The sequence below is a fragment of the Vombatus ursinus genome, unplaced genomic scaffold (genome assembly GCF_900497805.2).
Source record: "Vombatus ursinus unplaced genomic scaffold, bare-nosed wombat genome assembly UNPS02009062.1, whole genome shotgun sequence".
Taxonomy (NCBI): Eukaryota; Metazoa; Chordata; class Mammalia; order Diprotodontia; family Vombatidae; genus Vombatus; species Vombatus ursinus.
In genome coordinates this window covers 13,033,102-13,056,324 of record NW_020948840.1, presented here as the reverse complement: position 1 = coordinate 13,056,324, position 23,223 = coordinate 13,033,102, and the positions used below count along the sequence as shown (strand labels likewise).

The 23,223-nt window shown below is 34.2% G+C and overlaps 1 protein-coding gene across 7 annotated transcripts in view; it reads left to right on the top strand.

The window, feature by feature from the left end:
• The window catches only part of BIRC6 (baculoviral IAP repeat containing 6), a 316,937-nt gene that overhangs the window by 105,320 nt on the left and 188,394 nt on the right, over positions 1 to 23,223 (top strand). For 5 of the 7 annotated variants that reach the window (XR_003568132.1, XM_027850509.1, XM_027850510.1 and 2 more), the window contains exons 16-29: positions 2,181 to 2,359; positions 3,899 to 4,032; positions 4,592 to 4,753; positions 4,853 to 4,984; positions 7,007 to 7,104; positions 9,359 to 9,506; positions 11,826 to 11,959; positions 14,030 to 14,176; positions 16,421 to 16,608; positions 17,557 to 17,871; positions 18,183 to 18,282; positions 20,203 to 20,417; positions 20,640 to 20,848; positions 21,672 to 22,018. Coding sequence is in view for 6 of the 7 variants with exons in the window: in XM_027850509.1 (XP_027706310.1) it covers positions 2,181 to 2,359; positions 3,899 to 4,032; positions 4,592 to 4,753; positions 4,853 to 4,984; positions 7,007 to 7,104; positions 9,359 to 9,506; positions 11,826 to 11,959; positions 14,030 to 14,176; positions 16,421 to 16,608; positions 17,557 to 17,871; positions 18,183 to 18,282; positions 20,203 to 20,417; positions 20,640 to 20,848; positions 21,672 to 22,018 (2,508 nt within the window). In the remaining variant the exon portion in view is untranslated. The remainder of the gene's footprint in view (positions 1 to 2,180; positions 2,360 to 3,898; positions 4,033 to 4,591; positions 4,754 to 4,852; positions 4,985 to 7,006; positions 7,105 to 9,358; positions 9,507 to 11,825; positions 11,960 to 14,029; positions 14,177 to 16,420; positions 16,609 to 17,556; positions 17,872 to 18,182; positions 18,283 to 20,202; positions 20,418 to 20,639; positions 20,849 to 21,671; positions 22,019 to 23,223) is intronic. The other 2 variants (XM_027850508.1, XM_027850511.1) reach the window with 2 other exon arrangements.

The following is a 23,223-nucleotide window of genomic DNA, read 5'->3' as shown; positions in this document are numbered from 1 at the left end:
ATGAGGTTCAATAGACTGAATGTGTGATTTTTAAAAATAAAAAAGTCAACAAAATTAAAATTAACACAAAGGAGGAAATCTTGAAAATTAGAGGAGAAATAGATCAATTGAAAAACAGGCTATAGAACTGAGAGGCAAAAAAACCCAACAAACCAGTTCTTTGAAAAGGCTAACAAAATTGATAAGCCTTAGTTAAATTTGATTTGGAAAAAAAAAGGATGAAAATTAAATTAATAAAATAGATGAATAAGTTGAAGTCATAACAGACTGAAGAGATAAGAATTATATCAGAACACTGTATACCTCTTCATTCCAGGAAAACTTAGAATTTAAAGAAAATAGAAAGTTATCTGTTTGTAACCTTTAACTATCAGTTTGGGGAATGATTCTTATTCTCAAATATTTGCTTCAATTGCCTTGTCTAATATTTTAAATATTAGACCTTTATCAGAAAGATTTGCTGCAGAGATTTTTTTTTCCCTGAGTAACTGTTTCTTTTCTAATTTTGTGTTGATTTTGTTGGTATAAAAACTTTAAAATTTTACATGATGGGAAATGCCTGTATATCTCCTCAGATCCATTTAGTCTAGTTTGGTCAAGAAATCTTTTGCTCTGTAGTTGTGAAAGGTGTCACCTTTTGTGCTCCTCTGATTTGTGTATGATGTAACCTTTCATATCTAGGTTACATACTTTTATGTAGCTGATAGACAGGGAAGGGAATTAGAATTTATTAAACACCAACTATGTACCAGGTGCTTTGCTAAGCACTATAAAAAATATCTTCTTTGATTTTCACAATACTGTGATGTAGGTGCTGTTAGTATCCCCATTTTACAGCTGAAGAAACCGAGGCAGATAGGTTAAGTGACTTGCCCACACCTTGTAAGTGCTTTCTTCATTGTGCCACCTAGGTGCCTCAGTTGTTTGTGGTATGTGATGTTGCTCTAAATTTAATTTCTGACAGACTGCTTTTCAGCTTTTCCTGCTGTCATTGCATCTAGTCCTAAAACTACTAGCAACTGCAACAAATGAGAGAGAAATCAAAGGCATAGGCATAGGAAAAGATTAAAAAAGTACTGATTTTCTGTTAAAATTATGTTACTTTGTTTACTGATTCTCTGGGGTTTTTTCAAATTGCTTTTACAAAATTACAAGTTGTATAATAAACTCAGAAGAATAACTGCAGGCTTATGTAGCTATGACAAAATCTAAGAGGGAATAACAGAAAGGGAAGTCTCATTCAAAATAGCTTCATAATGCAAACTTGTGCTGTATAATAAGAAATATTATACTGCCTAAATTAATTTACAGATTTAATGATATACTGATGGCATATTTTAAAGGTATAAGCAAAATAGCAAAATTCATTTGAAGGAAGAAAATAAATGAAAAGGCTTACTGTCTGCAGGGAAATGATGAAAATATTAGGACTGAAGAAGTAATAGGAGTTAGATTCCTGAAATTATGCCATAGAGTATGAGGTACAAAAATATTTAGAACTGACTAAAATCTGGGAATTAACTGCAGAAGGGTGTGTGTGTGTGTGTGTGTGTGTGTGTGTGTGTGTGTGTGTGTGTGTGTGTGTGTTGCATGCTCGTGCTTTTTTCATGCTGCAATCATTTCCTTATGTGTCTTCTCACATCTCCCCAACAAGATCATCTTTTGTTACAAACAAAATCAGTTAACTAAAGTTAAAAGACAAAATGTGTCTGATGTATCCAGCACCTGTATGCCTTTGCGTCACTGTTAAGAGAAGGGAAGTGCATTTCATTTTCTCTGAGATCAGCATTTGTCTGTTTTTGAAGCCATTGTTTATGTTGTTCTCCTGTTTCCACCTGCTTTACTCTGTTTCTGTAAGTTTTCCAGTATTTCTTTGAATTCCTTACATTTTCCACTTGTTATAGTACAATAAATGTTCTATTACATTCACATATATCAGTTTGTTAGGCCAGTCTATGATAATTGGACAGCCACTTGCTTCCACTTTTTCTTGGCCATAAAAGAGTCTTGCTTTGAATATATATTTATGTTGGGAGCCTTTATTTTGGCATTTTACTTCCTTGGAGCATATATCCAGAATGGGCAATATATAGTGCTAGAGGCAGTGGGTAAACCAAACTTAAAATGACACAATCCCAGCTTTCAAAGCTGTTGTCTTCATTAATTTTTATTTCTTCTAGGCATGGCAGGAGGAAAATACCGTTCCTTTTTAATTCATGTTAAAGCAGTGAATGACAGAGGAACAGAGGAGATTTGTAATGGTAACTTACGCCCTGTGGTAAGAATCCCATCTCTGAAACCTCAGAGTAACAAGGGGCATTCACTTGCTTCACTCCTGGCGAAAGTTGCAGCAGGCAAGGTAAGAAACAGTATCGTTTTGAATACTAGCTCAGCTGTGTTAAGTTTGAATGAAAACTAGTACAGGAACAGGCATTTGTTTGAGAGGCAGGATACCTGATTTTGAAGCTTTTTCTTTGACTTTGGGACTGTCATAAATCCTCTTCTATATCTTTCCTCAAATAGAAAATGTCCACATAACCAACCATGTAACAGTAGTTTGCAATGTATGTAGTCATGTTAAAGCAATTTAGGAGGGAAAAATTCAAGTTACTGTTCAGTGTTGGAATTTATTACATTGTACTTATAATCCTTTTTAGGACTTCATTAAATTTTTTTTATTAATAGAAGTTTAAGTTATAAACAAAGTTCCTTAGTTACTTCATACTGAATGAATGGTCCTTTTCTCACCCTGAATGTGAGTGAGAATGACTTTATATCTGTAAGAAATCTTGTGTTATTTCTAAAGGCATAACCTCAATCAAGTGTAGCACCATTCCATTTTTGCTCTTGGTAGTCATGTTCAGGAGGATAACTTTCTTAGTTCTTCTTGAAAAGTAAAATCGTATAACTTAGGCATTTGAATTATCATTTCAGTATATTTTTGGTGTTCATATGATTGGTTCATTTTTACCATGTTATATGTAATGGTCCATTTTTTAGTTTGTATAAATGGGAATTATGCTCTGTTCTTTCTGTAGGAATACAATATAAATGACAAAAGTTTGAAATGACTATTTGTAAAAGTAATTTTCCTAAGACCTATGTTCAATCAGATCACTCTTTGGTTGAATAACCTACAGAGGCTGCTTCTTACCTCTGGAAGCAAATATAAATGTCTTTGTTTGACATTTGAATATTTTCCCAATCTGACCCCTTCCCTCCTTTTCCTTCCCCTCTCTTCTGTCCCTCCTTCCCCCTCCACTCCCAACCCTGCCCTGCTTCCATTCTGTTCTTTCATACTGGCCTCTTTGCTGATTTGCACCAACAGTATTCCATCTTTCGTCATCATGCATTTGTACTATCTTCCTCCTATATTTGAAATGTGCTCTATTTTCTTGGATTCCTGGGTCCTTCAAAACTAATATTAAGTGCTGCCGTTTACATAATGCCTTTTCTGATTTCCCCTAGCTGCTGGTGTACTCTGTTCCCAACCTATCTTGTATTCTTCGTATGTACATTGTGTGTGTGTGTGTGTGGTTGTTGTTGTCACCTGTATTACAATATAAACTCTTTGAGGTCAGGGTCTTGTTTTAACTTTATTCTGTGTATCTACCCCACTTAGCAGAATGCTTATCATATAAAAGATGCTTAATAAATGCTTTTGGTGATGTTCCCTTCCTCTTATCTTTGTATTTTATCCTAGGCTTTTGTTGTGACAATTATCCCTTGGAATACTTATGCATTACTTATGTCTTTGAAGTCAAAATAAGGAATTAGAATGATTAGAGTTTTAAATTAAGATAGATTTTTAAAAATGTAAACCATTAACCCCCCCCCCCCATGTGTATTGGTAGCAAATATTTTTCATACATTTCTGAAACTTTTTCTATGTGGTTAGGAAAAGTCATCTACCACAAAGAGTGAAACTGGTGCTTCCTCAAGAAAATCCGAAAACCTCCGGGGCTGTGATTTGTTGCAAGAAGTTTCAGTCACTATTCGTAGATTTAAGAAAACCTCAATTTCTAAAGAAAGGCAAGTGTATTCTATAGTAGGGAAAACAGAAGACTTGTAATGGGGTGGTCATCTGTGTTCTAGTTTCAGCCCTGTCTCCTCATTTCTTTGGGCCTCATCTATAAAAGGAGGTTGGATGGACTGATCTTTGTTTCCTTCTTGTGCCAAAATTCTTATATTCAAATATTAATTGCTAGAAGACTTTGGTTTAAAATTCTTTTTAAAGTTTCCTTTAATTTAATGCCAAAATAAGTTTGTCCCTTTCTAAAAATTATTTAATCACTGATTATATTAACGTCTATAAAAGTAGTTTACCTATCTGTATATAATATCGTGTGCTTTATTTAAGATGAACTATTATTCACTGTAGTTTTGTGGGAAATAAAGCGTCTGTGTTAGAATTTTAGATCTGACACTCAGTACTGGTGTGACTTTGGGCAATTCTTTGCTGGAACTAAGTTTTCTAGGCTATAAATTGGGGTTATTATGAAGTTCGGATGATCCTAATATTTGTGATGTTAGAGGTAATTTCATTTTGAGAATTTTATTGTTGTCACTAATGCACTGATCATTTCTGTAGGGTACAACGATGTGCCATGTTACAGTTTTCAGAGTTTCATGAGAAGCTCCTTAACACACTCTGCAGAAAATCAGATGATGGTCTAACTACAGAACATGCACAGAGCCTTGTGTTGGATACATTGTGCTGGTTGGCTGGAGTCCATTCAAATGGACCTGGAAGGTAGTAAGATTTCATTAATTGCCTGTCCTTTTTCTTACTAAAATTGAATGCTATGTGATGGGATTTTCAAGAGTCTAACTTTCTGGTCTTATTTTTCAGCTCAAAGGAAGGAAATGAAAGCTTGCTTTCCAAGACACGTAAATGTCTTTCTGACATAGTACGTGTTTGCTTCTTTGAGGCTGGACGAAGTATAGCCCATAAGTGTGCCCGATTCTTAGCTTTATGCATAAGGTTGGTGATTCTTTTAGTTTACAACTTTGTATTATATGTTCATGCACACACAGTTTTGATATGCTGTTTTATTTACAGTTTAATATTATTAAAAAGTATGAAAATTTTTAAAATTACATATGTGAATAATAGATATTGATGGAATGTACCTTGAAAGTGCATCTAATGTGTCCTCTACCTTCAGACAAGAGCCACCTAAAGCATCCTAGTCAAACGTTTCACTTTATTTTTAAAGGCCTGCGCGGAAGAAGGTTCTACTCACTCTGGGTGATTCTCATATTTTATAAAAATTCACTTTCGGAAGTTATTTTTATTTATTCCTTTGTGCATCATCAGCATTAGACCATTTTTTTTTACTTTTATTCTCTTCTCTGTGGCTGTAGAAAACAATTGATCACCATGCTGTTGCACTTACATAATCACATTTCTAGGACCATCCCTCACCCTTATATTCTGCAGGCTAAATAACCACAATTCCTTTAACCTTTCCTCATAGGTCCTGTTTTCCAATCCTTTAACCATCTTCGTGGCTTTCCTCTGAACCCTCTCCAAGTTTTTCCACGTCTGTCTTAAGTTGTGGAACCCAGAACTGTATAAATTTTGCCATGTACAGTGCCTTCAGTTGTGTAGTGCGTATGATCATTATTGGAGGGGTAGGTGGGGGAATTTGAACCATAGATTCACTTAGGTTGGGGTACAGAGTGTGTTTTCATTTATTCATGTTTACCTTTACTTTTTTATTTGTTTCCAACTACTCTTCTGCGTTATATATAATCTTGTCCCATGTTTCAACAAGTCAGCGTGTTTTCTGTCAAATCATCAGATGAGATCATTTTTAGTAACATTAAATAGTACTTGACCCATGACTCTTCTTTGCAGATAACCCTTTGTTATATTTCATGGGGTCTGAATTGCACCACTTATAAATATTCTTTTCATTATGGTCCTCTAGTGAAACATATAGTTAGACCCTGTCATGTTAATTTGTATACCCTGAGGAACATAATCAGAAATCTTGCCAAAGTTGAGATGAAAGGCATTTTTTTCTTTTCTCTCTAATCTTCCTACATACTAATTCTGTCATACATGAAAATTATATTAAATTTGTGGCTGTTTTGGGGGGTTACTTCTGGTGTTTGGAATTTGATTCCTTCGGTTTTTTTTGTTTTTGTTTTTGTTTTTGTTTTTTTTCCTGATCTTTGTATTTTTCTTTAAAGGCCAGTTTGAAAGTACTTTATGGATATAGTAAAACTGTTAATTTTGTGTGAATGTGTATTAACCTCTAAGGTTAATAGGCCAATGAGGATTTTAAGCTCCTAGAGAAAAGTAGTATATATTAAAACATGATATTATTATTTCATCTTTTATTTTCAGACATTACCTGTGGTTCTGTCCATTACGAAGTGGTTCTGTAAAGCTGGAAAAAAAGACTAAGGTTTCTAGGATAGGCCTCCTTAAGTGTTTTCAGCTGGAGGCTGTGTCCTATGTTGTATAGAATTTTTTTAATAGCCCTTGATTTGCAGGAAATACTGTAGGCATTTTCCTTTCAACCCCTATTTACTTATTTGGTTTGTTGAGATAAGGGGCTTAAAGGAGAATAAAACAAGAGTGGTGACACCTTCCTTTTGAATATCTCTTTTGGTCAGAGTGGTTGAAAAAGAAGTTAAAAGGTTAGACACAATATTTAGAATGCTAGTTATCCTGACAGGTACTACCATTGAACATGGCCTTAGAACTTGATAAAAATTTTCTCTTGTCATAAACTAAATCTTTGGGACGTAATTGCTAAACACATTTTGGAGTCAGTATTGGTATCATAGAATCATAGATTTAGAACTGGCTGAAAGTATCGTTAGAATATTTGGCAGTGTTTTGGGCAAGTCAGTTAACATTCTTGGCTTCAGTTTTCTTAAAGAGATTGGATTAGAGAATCTCTTTAAAGTCCCCTTCCTGAGTTCTGAATCCTGTGTTCTCTGATCACAGAGTGTTACTCAAATGTGTGTTTTATTTTTGTTTTGATAGCAATGGCAAATGTGACCCAAGTCAACCAGGATTTGGATCTGTTCTGTTGAAGGCTTTACTTGACAATATGCCACTTTTACCTGCAGCTGCTACTGGTGGTACGTGAAAATAAACCTTCTAAAATTAAAAAAAAAATCCAAGTATTGTTAACTATTTTTTTTGTCCTTTTTTTGCTTTACATTTCTTTTCATTGGCTATCTTTTATTTTCTTCTTCTTCCTTTGGTTTGTTTACTATCTCAGTGATTATTAACTCCTTAGAGTTGAAAAGAAAAATAAAATCTTCTCATTCATTTTTTCTACTGATTATCTCCATATTGGGGATTGATGATTTAACGGGTCTGGGTTCAGACCATCATCCATCCTTCCCTTATTCATTTCTTTTTGTGATTCTGTAGGAGGTAATAGGATTCCCATAATAGTCTTCTAGGCCTTTTTTTACTTGATGGAAAGTGATAAACATGTGGTCTTCCCCCTTGTTAATTTGTGCTCTTGAGATGTGACTGGATTATCTTCTTTTCTTGTCATTTATATCTTTATGTCTTTCACTTCATTTTTGTATAGATGATGTTTGTAATTTGTAACACCCTGTACATCTTTTCTTACTCTTTGGATTATTTGCCATTTTGATTCTTTGGTGATCATGGTATCCAGTTCAGTTCCACAATCACTTTTTGAGTGCCTGCTACATACAAGGTCTGTGCTGGCATTGGGGATACAGTGACAAAACAAAACAAAAAAATCCCTTATGTTAAGGTACTTATGGTCATCTGTTAGATGGTTTGTAGGTATATTGTATTATTGTCTAAATATTACTGTTGAAAAAAAGTTATTTTGTAATCTAGGAGTAGCTGTGAATGGTTTTCAGTATACTATACTTTTTACATACACGATCTAGCCTCTTCCTCCTTTTAATTCTTAAACTCATTTCTGTTCATTGAATACCTGCAGTGCTTAAAATATGTATATGGATGTACTTACTATCTATCCAATTGTATGTAATAATCTGAGCAGTATGTATTTTTCATCCTTTTGCTATTACCTGAGTCAATTACTAGGCCAAGCTTTTGAATGGCCAAGGATCTCATTGATTCTTTAGTGTTCTTACATGATATCGTCTGTAAACATGAATATCTGGAGAATCTCACTATTTATACAGAATCCCTCTTCAATTTAGACTTTTCATAGCACATCTTCCATGGCCTTGCTCAAAGTCTTTGAGTCTTTTTTAAGCTTCTGTTGAAGCTTCTATTGATCATCAAGGGGATTATTATCTTGGGAACAAGTATACTTAAGTTTACAGTAGTTGATTTCTTCTTGAGCCTCTGTCTTTAAAGTTAATGCTTTAGCTAATATTCCTAATGGTCTGGTTTCCTTCTTCATGAGTACTGCAATGGGAGATAACCATGATGACATGATGCTCCCCATTGCTATTGGGTACACAATGAAACCAATTTTGCCAATGCCTTTATTTTCCCTCCTGTGGAAAACCTGTGAGCTGTTAATGTTTTTCTGCAACTTCATCTTTTCTGGTTTCCTTTATAGTGAGATTGTTCAAATCAATATAGTATAGTTCCTCCAGCAAATATTGGAGGTAGATTTCACATTTAGAGTTAGTACCAAGAGTTAATGATTATTAACAGTTTAAAAACTTTCTAAATATTCACATCTTCTGTCTTGTTCTCTGTTACTCTGTCATTGTTGCTTCAGAAAAAGTTCTGCATGGGAGTATGGGCTATTTTATGGACTTGCCTGTTTCATGTGTCAGCCTAGGTGAAGCTTTTAATTATCGAGTAATGAGAATCCTCGTCTGTACTTAAATCAGTTGATGTTTATATCTCTTCCCAAACCTTCCTAACTTGGTGAGACCTAGAAGAGCTTTGTGTTCCTCCTGCATAATCGTTAAGGGTTTTTGAGTGCCATGCTGAGCTATTGGATATTAGAATTCTGTAGTGCCTTTTATCATTCATTATCATCTCACATAAAAATTTTGATAATGGATTCAAATATTCTTTTTTAAAAAAGTGATAGTAGCATCTGTTACATTCGTTTTTATTTTGTCTCTGGATGTTTAACATTGTTATATCTTAGCATTGTCATTCTTTTCTAGTAATATTTTAGGTTTAATAATTTTATCTTAATTTTATTCATTTACAAAGACTGCTTTATCTAATGTAGCTTAGTTTCATCCTTTTAAGGGCTTTATATTTAGTTTCTTTCCTTTCACATATTTTTTCTTTTACTATGAACATCAGATTATAAGTAGGCTAAAGTTCTTTGTTGATACGCTCAAAACATAGAGAGTCTCTGACTTTACCACAAAACTGTGTAACTCTGTTTTTCTGTGCTTTTAGGATCTGTATACTGGTATTTTGTCTTGTTGAATTACGTTAAAGATGAGGATCTGGCAGGATGCAGTACTGCTTGTGCATCTTTGCTCACTGCTGTGTCCAAGCAGTTACAGGAAAGGTTAACACCGATGGAAGCTTTACTTCAAACCAGGTACTTTAAAATAAGTGATTTGGTTCCTTTTAGGTTTCCTTTCAATATCTCCTTAATTTAATTAATTTTTGAATGCTTCAGACACCTAACTAGCTATGTGATCCTGGGCAAGTCATTTCCTCATCTGTGAAACGAGCTAGAGAAGGAAATGGTAAACCTCTCCAGTATCTTCACCAAGAAAACTCCAAATGGGGAAACAGAGTCAGAACTGAAGATAACTGAACAACAAATTCTAGAGCATTCCCTCAGGTCCTGAAAAATTGGCTCACCTAAGGCTCAATGCCAATAAGTGTCTGGTGCAGACCTTGAACATAGGTCTTCTTGACATGGAGGCCAGCTATTTATCTGCTATGTGAAGCTTCTCATTTTTACTGTTTATCTTTGTGCTTGCTGTAGGACAGAAAAGCACAAGAGAAATTATTAGATGACTTGATTCTGGAGTAGTAGGCCAGAGAAGAAAGAAATCCTAGGAACGTGTAATATAGTTGCAGTGGAAGGAGATAAGAGAAGTCTTAACTTCCCAGACTGGCAAAAGAAAATGAATAGCATTAACATCGGACCTGACTCAAGGTCTAGGAATGTCCTATCACAGTTTTGTTTGCAGAAGGCGGTCTCCGTCCCCTTCATTTGGAAAAAAAAAATTATTTTTAATTTATGGAATAAAATAAGCATTTCCATAGCATAGTACAACAAAAATTTTTTTTTTGTACTGCAGTTCTACTACGTACAACTTGCTGTTCCTTTCAATATATGCAAAATTATCATGTAAATTTCGTTTTTTTTCTTCCCTCCCCTCCACCCCCTGTCCTAGAGATGGCTACCGTTAGACATAAAGTGTGTGTATGTGTTGTGTGTTGTGTGTGTGTGAAATTGTTCTACGCATACTTTTATTTATTGTTTCTTTCTCTAGATGTGGATAGTGTCTTTTTTATGTCCTTTATAGTTAATTTGGTTATTTATAATATCAAAATGACTTAGTCACTCAGAGTCATTCTTAAAACAATATTGTTGTTACTGTATACAATGTTCTCTTGGTTTTGCTCATTTTGTTCTTCTTTATTTTGTGCATGTCTTTCCATGTTTTTCTAAAATCATTGAGCTCATTGATGATGAGCCCCTTCAGTTTCTTGGCCCCTGTTCTGAATTCTCTCTGTCAGTCTTGTTCTTGACCTCAGAGAGTCTTTTCTTCTTCCTTCTGTCCAGTCTCTACTTTGCTCCTCCTGATGAAACATGTGCCCCAGGTTAGGGCAGACTTCCTTCTGAAGAGAATGAGAGGAAATGTGTTCCTGATATACTAATTTAGAACTCTGTTTTCCTGTAGAATAATCATTACAAATTATGGCTAGGAGGTCAGCATCTTACTATATCTCCCATTTGTGACACGGCCTGGAAAGCAGGCATGTGGGCCCCCCTATAGATATGTATATATATAAAATGTTGCGAGATGCAAACACATACACATAAAAATATAAATAATTTCTATGGTGATGTTTCCTATGTTCCAAACAACTGACTTAAAAAGATATTTTTGAGGGGCAGCTAGGTGGTGCAGTGGATAGAACACTGGCCCTGAAGTCAGGAGGACCTGAGTTCAAATCCGGCCTCAGACCAAACACTTAACACTTACTAGCTGTGTGACCCTGGGCAACTCACTTAACCCCAATTGCCTTAACCGCCCCCCCAAAGGTATTTTTGATATATAAACTTATAAATTAGTACTTCCCATAGTAAGTAGAGAACAAAGAAGTACTCTTGTGAACTTTTTATGGTTTTTTAAAAATAGAATATTTATATTAAACTGGGCTACATGGCATATGAGTAAACAAAAACTTTTTTGTAAGTTAAGCCTTTATGAATCTGTTAAGAGATGTATTTCAACTAGAAATTTTTTTTGTAAGTTTACCATTTAAAAAATAAAAATTTATAGAATGAAAACTAGATATCCTGAAAAATAAATTTTTAAAAATTAAGAGGACCTTCCCATCCCATCAAAATATTATTAGTTTTATTTTACCCAGGCATACACTGGAACTCTCAAATTTGAAAGCAGGCCTGTATTTAGGTTTTTTCATTTTTCATTCATTTAAAAAAATTGATTCAATATTTAGTATGTAAAAGTCATTGCTATAGATCTTGTGGGAAATAGAATAGTGACATATCCATCATATCTGTAATTTGTATCTTACATATTAGTTGGAGAGATCATATGTAGACAAGTAACAAGAGGTTATAAAATTGTCCTAAGTGAGGTATGAGTGAAGTTTCATTAATGGAAATCTTTTTATTCATTTTGAATGTATTGGTTCATTTCTTTTTCAGATATGGATTATATAGCTCACCATTTGATCCAGTTCTCTTTGATTTGGAGATGAGTGGCTCCTCTTGTAAAAATGTGTACAACAGCAGTATTGGTGTACAGTCAGATGAAATTGATCTCTCGGATGTCCTTTCAGGTATAATAATTTTATTTTAGACCCCAAATCTTTAATATTGATAAAATGGAGTTTGAATTTTCCTAACTGTACCGGTAATTAGATTTTTGGCTGATTATACAGTGATATAAATGTCACTGTTTAATTCTACTTTTTCTGTCATTCATCATCCATTTCATTTTCCTTCTCCATGTTTGCTTAAGGGAAAACTGATCTCCAGAGTGTTACCAACATGGTCAGGAGAGTTTTTTGAACCCACATTCTCTGATTCTGAATGTTCGATTATTAAATTAATAGGACAGAATAGAAGAGGAAGACCCAAAAGTAACCCCATGAGGGATATGAAAAGAGAGCTGTTTTTATTACATAGTCTGACATATGTAAATTACTGAAGAAAACCTGTTTGGGGGGTTTCATTTCACTTTAAATTGGGCTTTAAAGGAAGTTCGAGAGCCTACAGAGAATCTTTTTTATATGTCCCTGTCCAGAAGCAAAAGGTGGAATGGCATTTACCCAGAAAAGCGAACTGGTGATTTTTGTAATAAAATGTGAAGAAGAAATGAAATTCAAACAGCAAATTGTTGGAGACATATTGTAGAAGTCTTTAAATGCCAGGCTCAGGGGTTTGCATTTTAGCCTAGAGAAAAATAGGGAATTTCCGAAGAATGTTGAGTGGGGTAGTTATGTCATGTGACTGACAAAAATTTTAACTCGGGCTACAGGAGGTAAGGGAGAAAAAATAGTCAAGTTTGACCCACCTTGTTGACATTTAAGAGGAAATGTCTAATAACTTGCTAGCAATATGGTTCTACAGTTAACCTCAAGTATCTTTGTGATTTGTAATATTATAGGGATCCATATAGTATTGGAGTCATATTCTGATGGTAGAGATGATGTTTTTTAAACAAGTAAAAGTGGAAAGTGGGATTTAGTTAGGGCTCAACAAGAAGAAGTAGAAGTAATTCCTTTCTCCACTAAGTATTGTATTTCCAAATTTGTATTCTGTTTCCACTCCAGACTCAGTGTTGTTTGAAATCAATCATCATTTTCCTTCCAACAGTGCCTTTATCCTTAATGTTTTTGCTAATGGCACTAGGTGTTCTCTCAGTTATACCTGAGGCTTAAAACTTAAGTGTTTAAAAATTTTTTTCCCTTTATCACCCTGTATCCAGTCATTCCCTAGATCATGTTGATTGTTTCTTTACAATGTTGAATCCATCCTCTTCTTTCATATCTAAACTTTCTCCAGTGGAGCCTAGTGCAGTAGTATCTCTGCACACAAGTGTTTAATAAAAGTTTGCGTGGGGCACACTCTACAATTGCCTTCAAATTGTTACACCCTAATTTCTCCTTATAATGAATTCATCATGTGTATATCATGATAAAATTCACTGAAACATTATTTTGATTTTACATCTGTCATGTTCACAAATTTAGCTGACCTCTTTCACATAAAGTGCAACTTCCCTTAGTGTGACTTTAAAGGCCCAGTTCATTCATTTTGGGCCTCTGTCCTTATTTATATTACTACTATCTCCTCCCCACCTCACAACAACAACGGTCCCCACTCCCAACCCCACCCCCTGGGTTCTTGCACAAAACTTAAAACTAGTGAAGTCCTATCCATTGTGTAAAGGCCGCATTCAGATATGATCTCTTGAATGGAAATTACATCTCTGCTACCCAAGATACAGATGATCTCTTTGTTCTCTGATTTTATAGCCTTTATTATTTGTAACAGTTACGTAATACATTATGTAGCACTTAAGTTGTGTCTTTTGTCTTATTACCATAGCAATTTCAACCCTCACCTGACAAAAATCCTATCATGACTGTTACCCTGTATTATCCATACTAGTCCATTCCATAGTGAACTATCCATAGAAGAAGACAAAGGATGACTTATTTTTAAATTCTGTTGTATACCATAATGTTTAGGGTGGGGATTTTTAACTAGCAAAAAAATGCCCTTAATTTTATCATCTGGGGCAGCAAGTTGAATAACTCTTGGTGTTCTAATAATAACTTGTTGCTTTCATTTTTAAACATTTAAAGTTGTCATTGTATATGATGGAACTTGTTCTGTTGCAGGGAATGGCAAGGTTAGTAGCTGCACAGCTGCTGAGGGTAGTTTTACTTCTCTGACTGGACTCCTCGAAGTTGAACCTCTGCACTTTTCTTGTGTTTCAACCAGTGATGGAACAAGGATAGAAAGGGATGATGCAAGTACGTTTACTGGTATATACACTCTTTATTATTTTTATATACACTTATATAGTTCAAATAGAGAAATGAAGTGTTTTTTATGCCTTCTTGTGGAACAGAAAATTATATATTTATCCAGAGGGCTATTTTTGAAGAGGATAGATCTTATTTATGTCATTTTCATGACTGAAGAAAATTTCTCTCGTCTTCACATCATGTTGTTTAATTTTACCTTTGCTCATCCTGTTATCAGATATCTGTACATATGACAATTTACATACATATATATATTTCATGTATTTTAAATCACTGAAATCACATTTATCTTACTGTGTTGTTTTATGTATGATTTTTTAAAGATATTTTGGGGTGAAAAAGAATTCTTTTAAATTAGTGTGAAACAGTGTATGTTTTAGCTATGCATTGTTTCTTTTTAAAGGAATTAATATACTTTGAAATTTAGAACTAAATGTTAGCCATATTCCCTTTTGCATTTCTTTCTCCACTTGTATTTCTTTCTGGAAGTATTATCTACTTTCAGAGGACAAGCTTCTTGTGAGTACAAATAAGGATATGTATAGTTAATTTTGAGATCTGTTCCTATAGAATAATGCTGCAGGCACAACAGGCTATCAAGAATGCACTTCTTAATGCCAGACTGTTTCAGTTTTTTCCCCTGTTACTAACATGATCAGACAGAGGAAACATAAGTACATCTGTAGTTTATTTTGGTGAAATGTCAGTATTATATTACACTGTTAGTGCTTACATTTTTCAGCAACAGCTGACTATTTAACTGTGTAGGTGACTGGAGGGATTAGAAGTATTTATTTCTCAGTTTTCACTAGGACTTTAATAATTGGTATTGAGAGTGTTTCTAACCTTTTCCTTAAGAGGACTTGGATCCTCCATAAGCTTTTAGATCTTTCTATCCTTCCATCCATTCATCTTTAAAAACACCTTTCATTTCCTAAAGAACCATTAACTCTTTCTCTGGCTCTTTAGCACCTTGCTCATTATCCGAAGACAAGGGCAATGTAATTAAGATAAAGCAAAGTATACTTAATTCTTTTAAGAGAGAATTTATTGCAATGAGGCAATGGGCTATTTTCTTCTTTTTGTTGGATTGTCCATATAATTGAATTGATTTTCATGAAACAGTTAAAAAAGTGCTTCTCCCCACAAACATTGAAGGTAAAATGTCTATGATTGTTCTTAGTACTGAAAAATAATTTATATTTCTTTCAGTGCTACAAGGCATGCTTCAGATTTTATTAACAGTAACTGCTGAGAAACTGTCCATATTAATTATTTTGCTGATATTTTGTTGTCTGGAACTATTTGTTATAAAGTTATAACTTCAGTACAACGGCTAGTTTATTATCTTTAATTTGACTCCATCTCAAGTCAAATTGCCACTCAAGATGCTGGCAAATATAGTAATTGACACCAGCACTTTAGAGATTATAACTAGGTTTTAACTCACATTTGTGACTTTAAGGGTTATAAAGCACTTTATTCATGTGAGGGAGTAGTGCAAGTAATATTTTCTCTTTTCTTACAGATGTAGAAATAGGTCTATTAGAGGTTAAATGATTTTCTTATGATTAGTCAACTATTAAGTGTCTTGAATTTAGGATCTGAACCTAACTCTCTTAACTTCAACTCCAGAGAATTCTACTCACTATGTCCATTTCCACTAAATTTACCTTGACACATTTAGTAAAGCTATTATTTCTGGGCAGGCCATATCTCATGTGTTCAGGGAGTTTTTTCTTTATCAGCAGAAACTACATAAATACTAGATTTTGTAGCAGGGTTTATTGTTGCACAAGGTTAATGTTTTACTATAACTTTAAAAAATAAAAACTAACTTTGGTACACTCCCATTTGTCCTGGATGATTAAGAAATGGGCTGATTCTTTTTTAAAACAAGTTTCTGGTTAACTCAGCTTACCGTTTTTAAAGTAGTAGAAAAAATAAAATTACTTAATATTGTATTCACATTGATATACTTTTAAGTTTTTTTCTTTTTGAATTTAGAAGGAATCTTTACATTTTAAATGTTTATCATTGTGACATAAGTTACTTTGTATATCATCAGAGTGCATTATGGATATTCATGTTTGCTGTTAATAATTCTGGATAAATAGCAGTTCTTTTTTCACTTATTTATATTCAGATTTTTAAAAAATAAAAACTGTTACTGTATGAACCTCGTCTTCATCCTTGTTTGTGTGTGTTTGTCTGTGTGTGTTGTTTTTTGTCTTATGCCAGTGAGTTCCTTCGGGGTTACCCCCGCAGTAGGCGGCCTCTCCTCGGGGACTGTTGGGGAAGCTTCGACCGCCCTGAGTTCAGCAGCCCAGGTAGCTTTGCAGTCTCTCTCTCATGCAATGGCTTCAGCTGAGCAACAGCTCCAGGTGCTGCAAGAGAAACAGCAGCAGCTTTTGAAGCTTCAGCAACAGGTTGGAGACTCTTTGGCTGTTTATTTATGATGTCTCTAAACTTCAAAAGCTGAGAAAAAGTCCTCAAATAAAATTGGCCATTCTTCCTCGTCAAAGAAAGTGAGGGAACTGAGATAAACTAATTGTAATAGTTGCTTAAATAACTGACAATATGTGGTTTACAAACAACTTAGATGGTCAACGTAAAATATGAGTTTATAGTGTCTGAAATCATTAAATCAGTTATTTGATTCTATTGAGCACGTGTATGACGGAATACTAGTAGTACTCTTCATGCACTCTGGAAGGGAATCACATCCCTACTTGTGCAATTTAAATTGTTATGTTAAGATCCTAGGTGATAGACAAATTTCTGTTGTCATGGCACTAATGATTTGGGACTGTGTTTAATGGCAATTTGCATTATGTTTACTTAAACATCAGTACGATTACAAAGTGTGCCTTAGCTATTTAATTTTTATTTAAGTACAAGATACCAAAATTCAAAGCTGCATTGTTTTAAAAATTTTTTTTTACATGAAAATGACATTTCTGCTTCTACTCATTTATTCTGAACAGAGCTTCCCTCTCATTCCTGCTTTCACATCTATGCTTTCTCTCCTATCCCTAAAACCACTATCCTTTACAACTCCTTTACTTTTTGGGGAATGTTATAAAATAATTTTCTTAAAAATGTTTCATATTATTTTATTTGCTTTAATGTCAACTTCAGTTTAAGGATTGACTTATTTAAAGTGAGAATTTTATGTAAAATAAAATCGTTTTATTAAAATATTTTATATTTGTCTGACAGTATTTGCTTTCTTATCAACTTCATTTAACGAACAATTTATTTAAATCAAAGTTGGTGGCATAGTCGCTAAAATGTGTAACAGTGCATTGTTTATCTTTAGTATATACTCAAGCAAGTTTAATCCACATTTGCTGCTTTTGCTTATTTTTTTTCAGAAAGCTAAGTTGGAAGCCAAATTACATCAGACTACAGCAGCAGCTGCTGCTGCTGCGTCAGCAGTGGGTCCTGTTCACAACTCTGTGCCTTCTAATCCAGTGGCAGCACCAGGATTCTTCATTCATCCATCTGATGTTATTCCACCTACTCCAAAAACAACTCCACTCTTCATGACTCCACCACTAACACCACCAAATGAAGTTGTGTCTGTTGTGATCAATGCAGAACTTGCACAGCTCTTTCCAGGCTCAGTTATTGATCCTCCCACCGTCAATCTTGCTGCACATAATAAAAGTGCAAACAAATCTAGAACGGTAATTGATCATAGTTTTAAAAGACTAAATATTTTGATGGTCTAAGTATTCATAATTTTTAGTAGAAAACAATTTTATTCCAATTCAGTAACTAGATGGAAGCATATGTGAGGTGTATTATAGTAAGTTGTGAATACATTAAAATATTAATCAGTAAAGTGTTTGGTCTGAGGCTGGATTTGAACTCAGGTCCTCCTGACTTCAGGGCTGGTGCTCTATCCATTGCGTTGCCCCAACCTATCATTTTTTGAAATGTAGTCTTAACAGATTAGGTTAATCTTGAACATATTTTCTCTCTTTGTCATTGTTAGACTCCACTTGGAACGGGCCTTGCTCTAGCAATTTCTCATGCTTCACATTTCCTACAACCTCCACCCCACCAGTCTATTATTATAGAGCGAATGCATTCAGGTAACATAAGTCTTTAAAGTATTAAACATGTCTGTTTTGTCAATTGTTTTAAGATTTAATATATTAGACAAGGAATTTTTATAATAATTTTCCTTTGGGTCTTTGTAAATAAATAAAATAAATCTGCGTTTGTGTAGCCACAATTTTCAGAGATCAAGGAGATTGGTTGGGTTTGGACTGGTCACCAAATGAAGGAAGAGTACCACGAAGCAGGGGCAGACAGTCTTTGGAGAGAGTTGACTTCATATCTATACAAACTTTGTTCATGAACAAAATTCAGGGAATAAAATTAATAAAATGAAAGTTTGGTTTCTCTTGATGGCTAACATTCTCACAGAACTCTTTTTGTATGGAAGGCAGCCTACTCAGTCCATCAACCAGCAAACATTCGTCATACGCCTACTGTGTGCTAAGCTCATTGTTAACACTGGGCCAATTCCTTGTGACGGAGTAAAGAGCATATATTTGAAACTTGAATGGACCTTCTAGTTCCTCCCCTTCATTTTTACAGATGAGGAAAGTAAAGGTCCAAAGAGGGAAAGGGACTGGCTCAAGGTCACACAGGTATGAAGTAGCAGAACTGGAATTAGAACCTAAGGCCCTAACTCCAAATCTTACAATCTTTCCATTGTACCATCCTGATGGAGAGCTGTGGGTCGTTGGGGCTTTGTTTACTCAGTGTTCCCGTATTAGTATTTGTAGGCCCATTCAATCAACTTCTCTAGTTTACTGAGAAAGATTTAATCAAATTTTCCCAGTGTATGTTGCTTATTTATTAATAATAAGGTAGGCGATTTTACCTTAGAGTAATTTTTTAGGTTTCTGTGTTTCCAGTGACCTCAAATTATTTACTACTTTGCTTCTAGTAGTACTATATATAGTCTTCTGAAAGAATCAACTGGTATACCAACATGAGAATATGATAAGAGAATCTCATATTTTTCAGACTCCTCTTTTTTGGGGGTGGAATTCAGGACTTTGGCTCTTTTTTTCTTTGTGCCAAAGTATGTTCATCAAGCAAATTTAATAGCTAGGATAGAAATGGTTATAAATTTATAACCTTGTTAATATGCAGCTATTGCTCATGTATGTGTTAAAAAAGTTAATATATCTGTAAGTGTATATAGAATTGCCACACAAGTAGTACAAGAAAAATATAGCAAGCATATTTTATTTCAGTTGAATTCTTTGAAAATGATGATCCATACAATGATGGTTGGCTTGTAGTTGGTAGATGATAGTTACAGTGCTACTGAATCACAACATAAAACATTTTAAAATGGTAAAGAAGTTGAAAAGTGATCTGCAGAACTGTGAAAATATTTGTCTTTTAAAAATGCTGGATATAATTTGTTACCTTTTTACATGTTAAATACCCACACTAGGTTTTAAGTTCCTTGAGGGTAAGGATTTGTCTTTTCAGTCTTTGTGTACTCATCTTCTTGCATATATTAGGCGCTAAATAAATGTTGTTTGAATTTAGTGAGATTCAGACATTTTATTTGCTAAAACTATGTTATTGGTCTATTTTAAACCTGGTCTTAAGCAGTAAGGATTTTGCTTTTAGTTATTAAGATAATTAGTTTGCATAAATTGCTTTCCTACAAAATAAGGATAATATTCTTCCGGATCTCTGTTATACAATTAAGAATGTATGTGAATTGCCTCCTCAGCAGTAAGAAGTTTAAATTATTTAGCTTTTTCAATTGGAAAATAAGTCTGTCATAGGCTTCGGGGAATTATTTATTGAAAACTTGCAAATTCACAAATTCTTTTCCATTATTTAATGAGTTTACAGCTTATTAAATAGTTTTATACAATTTCTTCTTAAAATAATTCCTTAAGCCTTCCTTTAGTGGATCTTTTAGTTAATTGGTTGGCATGTGGTGTTTTCAGACAACTGTGCTTTCTTTTTTATAGGAGCAAGGAGATTTGTAACGTTAGATTTTGGCAGACCTGTACTCTTGACAGATGTATTGATTCCCACTTGTGGAGACTTGGCCTCTTTATCAATTGACATCTGGACCTTAGGAGAAGAGGTGGATGGAAGACGATTGGTAGTAGCTACAGATATTAGCACCCATTCATTAATTCTTCATGACTTAATACCACCTCCTGTATGCAGGTTTATGAAGGTAAAAAAAATTACTTGTAGGAAATTAAAAAGAAGGGAAAATAATTTGTTTTAATTTTATTACATTTTCCCATAGAACTAAACGAACTGTTTGTTCCATAAATGTTTCTGGCAACCTATATTAAGTATCATACTGGTAATCAATTAAAGCCTTGTTATGTATTTATCCAAATGCTTTTTTTCTAAAATGTTTATTGTGGCAGGTATTTGTTTTTCCTTTCAGATCACTGTTATTGGTCGGTATGGCAGTACAAATGCTAGAGCAAAAATACCATTAGGATTTTATTATGGTCACACCTATATCTTGCCTTGGGAGAGTGAACTGAAGTTAATGCATGATCCTTTAAGAGGAGAAAGTGAATCTTCAAATCAACCAGAAATTGATCAGCATTTAGCAATGATGATTGCCTTGCAAGAAGACATACAATGCAGGTTAGTGGGGGATATTTGAAGTGTTACTTAATACTAATATAAAATACTGGAATGAATGAATGAATGAGCATTTATTAAGTATGTACTGTGTCCCAACCATTTTGATAAGTGGTAAATGTACAAAAAGAAAAATAAGACGATCCTTGTTCTCAAGGAGCTTACACTATATTTGAGCAAAGACAGCACATAAAATAAAGTTAGTTGTATGGCAAATTGTAAGGCTCAGAAATCCTTATGTTATATCAGTAGATCTGTTGTTTGGTGTTTGAGGGGCATGGAGAAAATATAGTAAGACCTAGAGCAGAGGTGTCAAACTTATTACCTGAGGGCCACTCAGCAAAATTCCTGAATGTTGAACCAGATTAAAATAAAGTTGGGAAATGTTCAACAAAATAAGTAGTTATGTGAGTAGCCAATCCATCCATTTGACTGTTGGGCAGTCAGGACCTAGGGGAGGAATTAATGGGAGGGTAAGGTGTAGTAACTGGCCTAAATGATGGGGGAACCAAATGAAGGTAAGGAGAGAAGAATGCTTGCATGGTGGTACCTTTGTCTGGTGCGTGTTTGTATAAAGACAAATGTATTGCTTAAATATAAAAAAAAGGAAAGGAAGGAGAGAAACAGTATGTATTACATAGTTACAGAAATAAATCGGACATTTTGTTTAAGTAGTCTTTCATTATGTTCCTTTTCATTTATTTTCTTTGGTATTGATAACTTTAGCATATGTTCTTTGTGTTTTAATTCTTTGTATGTGTTTTTTACATGTGTAATTAAGGAAGAATGTGCACAAAATATTTTGTTTTGCATTTTTCCTTCATAGGTACAATTTAGCTTGTCATAGACTGGAAACCCTTTTGCAGAGTATTGATCTTCCTCCTCTCAATAGTGCCAATAATGCGCAGTATTTTCTGCGAAAGCCAGATAAGGCAGTTGAAGAAGACACTAGAGTATTTTCGGCCTATCAAGACTGTATTCAGTTGCAACTTCAACTCAATTTGGCTCATCATGCAGTACAAAGGCTCAAAGTAGCACTGGGTGCAAGCAGAAAGACCTTAGGAGAACTTCCTGAAGCTAAAGATTTAATTCAGATGTCCTCCACTGAGCAATTACGCACAATCATCAGATATCTCCTGGATACTTTACTGAGTCTCCTTCATTCCTCCAATGGTGTGTGTTGTGTTTATTTGATTTACTTTATCAGTGTGTTTGGGAGCATGGTTACTTTGTCCTTTAGTATTGGAGCTGTGGCTTATGTATGAATAATTTGGGGACCTGTTCTGGCTAAATGAGAATGTAATTATGCATGGTAATATTTCTTATTACTTTATTTTATTTCATTTCATTGGTAAATGTTTACATAGAGGTTTTCATTGTTCTCCTTTGGTAGTTGTAGGTTTCTGCATTCTTTGTCCTTGTGTCTGTGAATTGTGTTATGCAAACTGGTAAATATGCGAAAGTTTACATATTAACTCCATTGTTCCAATATATTATCTTTATAATCAAATTTCTTTCATGTACATTATCGAAAACACCATTTAGAAAAAATTGAAGACACAGTCAATGCCCTTTTCTGAAATTTTCATGTCTTTAATCATCAATTTATTATCCTTTACCCAAACTATTGTGGTAGATTCTAGATTGATATCCCTTCTTCATACCTTGTTCCATGATTTCCCACTCCTTTACATAGCTACCAAAGTGAGTTTTGACAGCACAGATTTGAACATGTGACTCCTCTAGTTAATATATTCCTGTGATTCCTTATTTCTTCTCAGATTAAATGTAAATTCACCTTATTTGCCATCTTAACTCCTTCACACTCTGTCCCCAGCCTACCTTTCCAGGCTTATTACACATTTATTCTCCTTTGTGAACTTTGCAGGTTTAGCCAAATTACACTTCTTACTCTTTCACGTATGCAGTTTTCTGTCTCCATGCCTTTGTACTGGCTCTTTCATGCCTTGGATTATAATCCTTTCTCACCTCCTTGTCTTAGAGTTCCTATTTCCTTCATGATTCAAGCTCATGCGTCTTTTTCTGCATGAAGCCTTTTGTAATCTCTCCAATTTCTAATGTCTCCTTAAAATTATCATACATATTTAACTATGCATGTTGTTTCACCTCATATATATAAACACCTTGAAGGACGGATTACTTCACATTTTCTTTCTATCTCCACATTTTAGCACAAGCTTAGCATGTAATAGACACTTAATAAGTGCTAGTTCGATTTATTGACTAATACTACTTCTCTTTTCTTTCCAAAAGCAATCAAGAAGTACAACATGGAAGCAGAATTGAAAATGATTACTTTTTTAAAAATTTATTAGATCTGATCAAGTAATGACATATTTGCAAAAAAAAAAATGTTT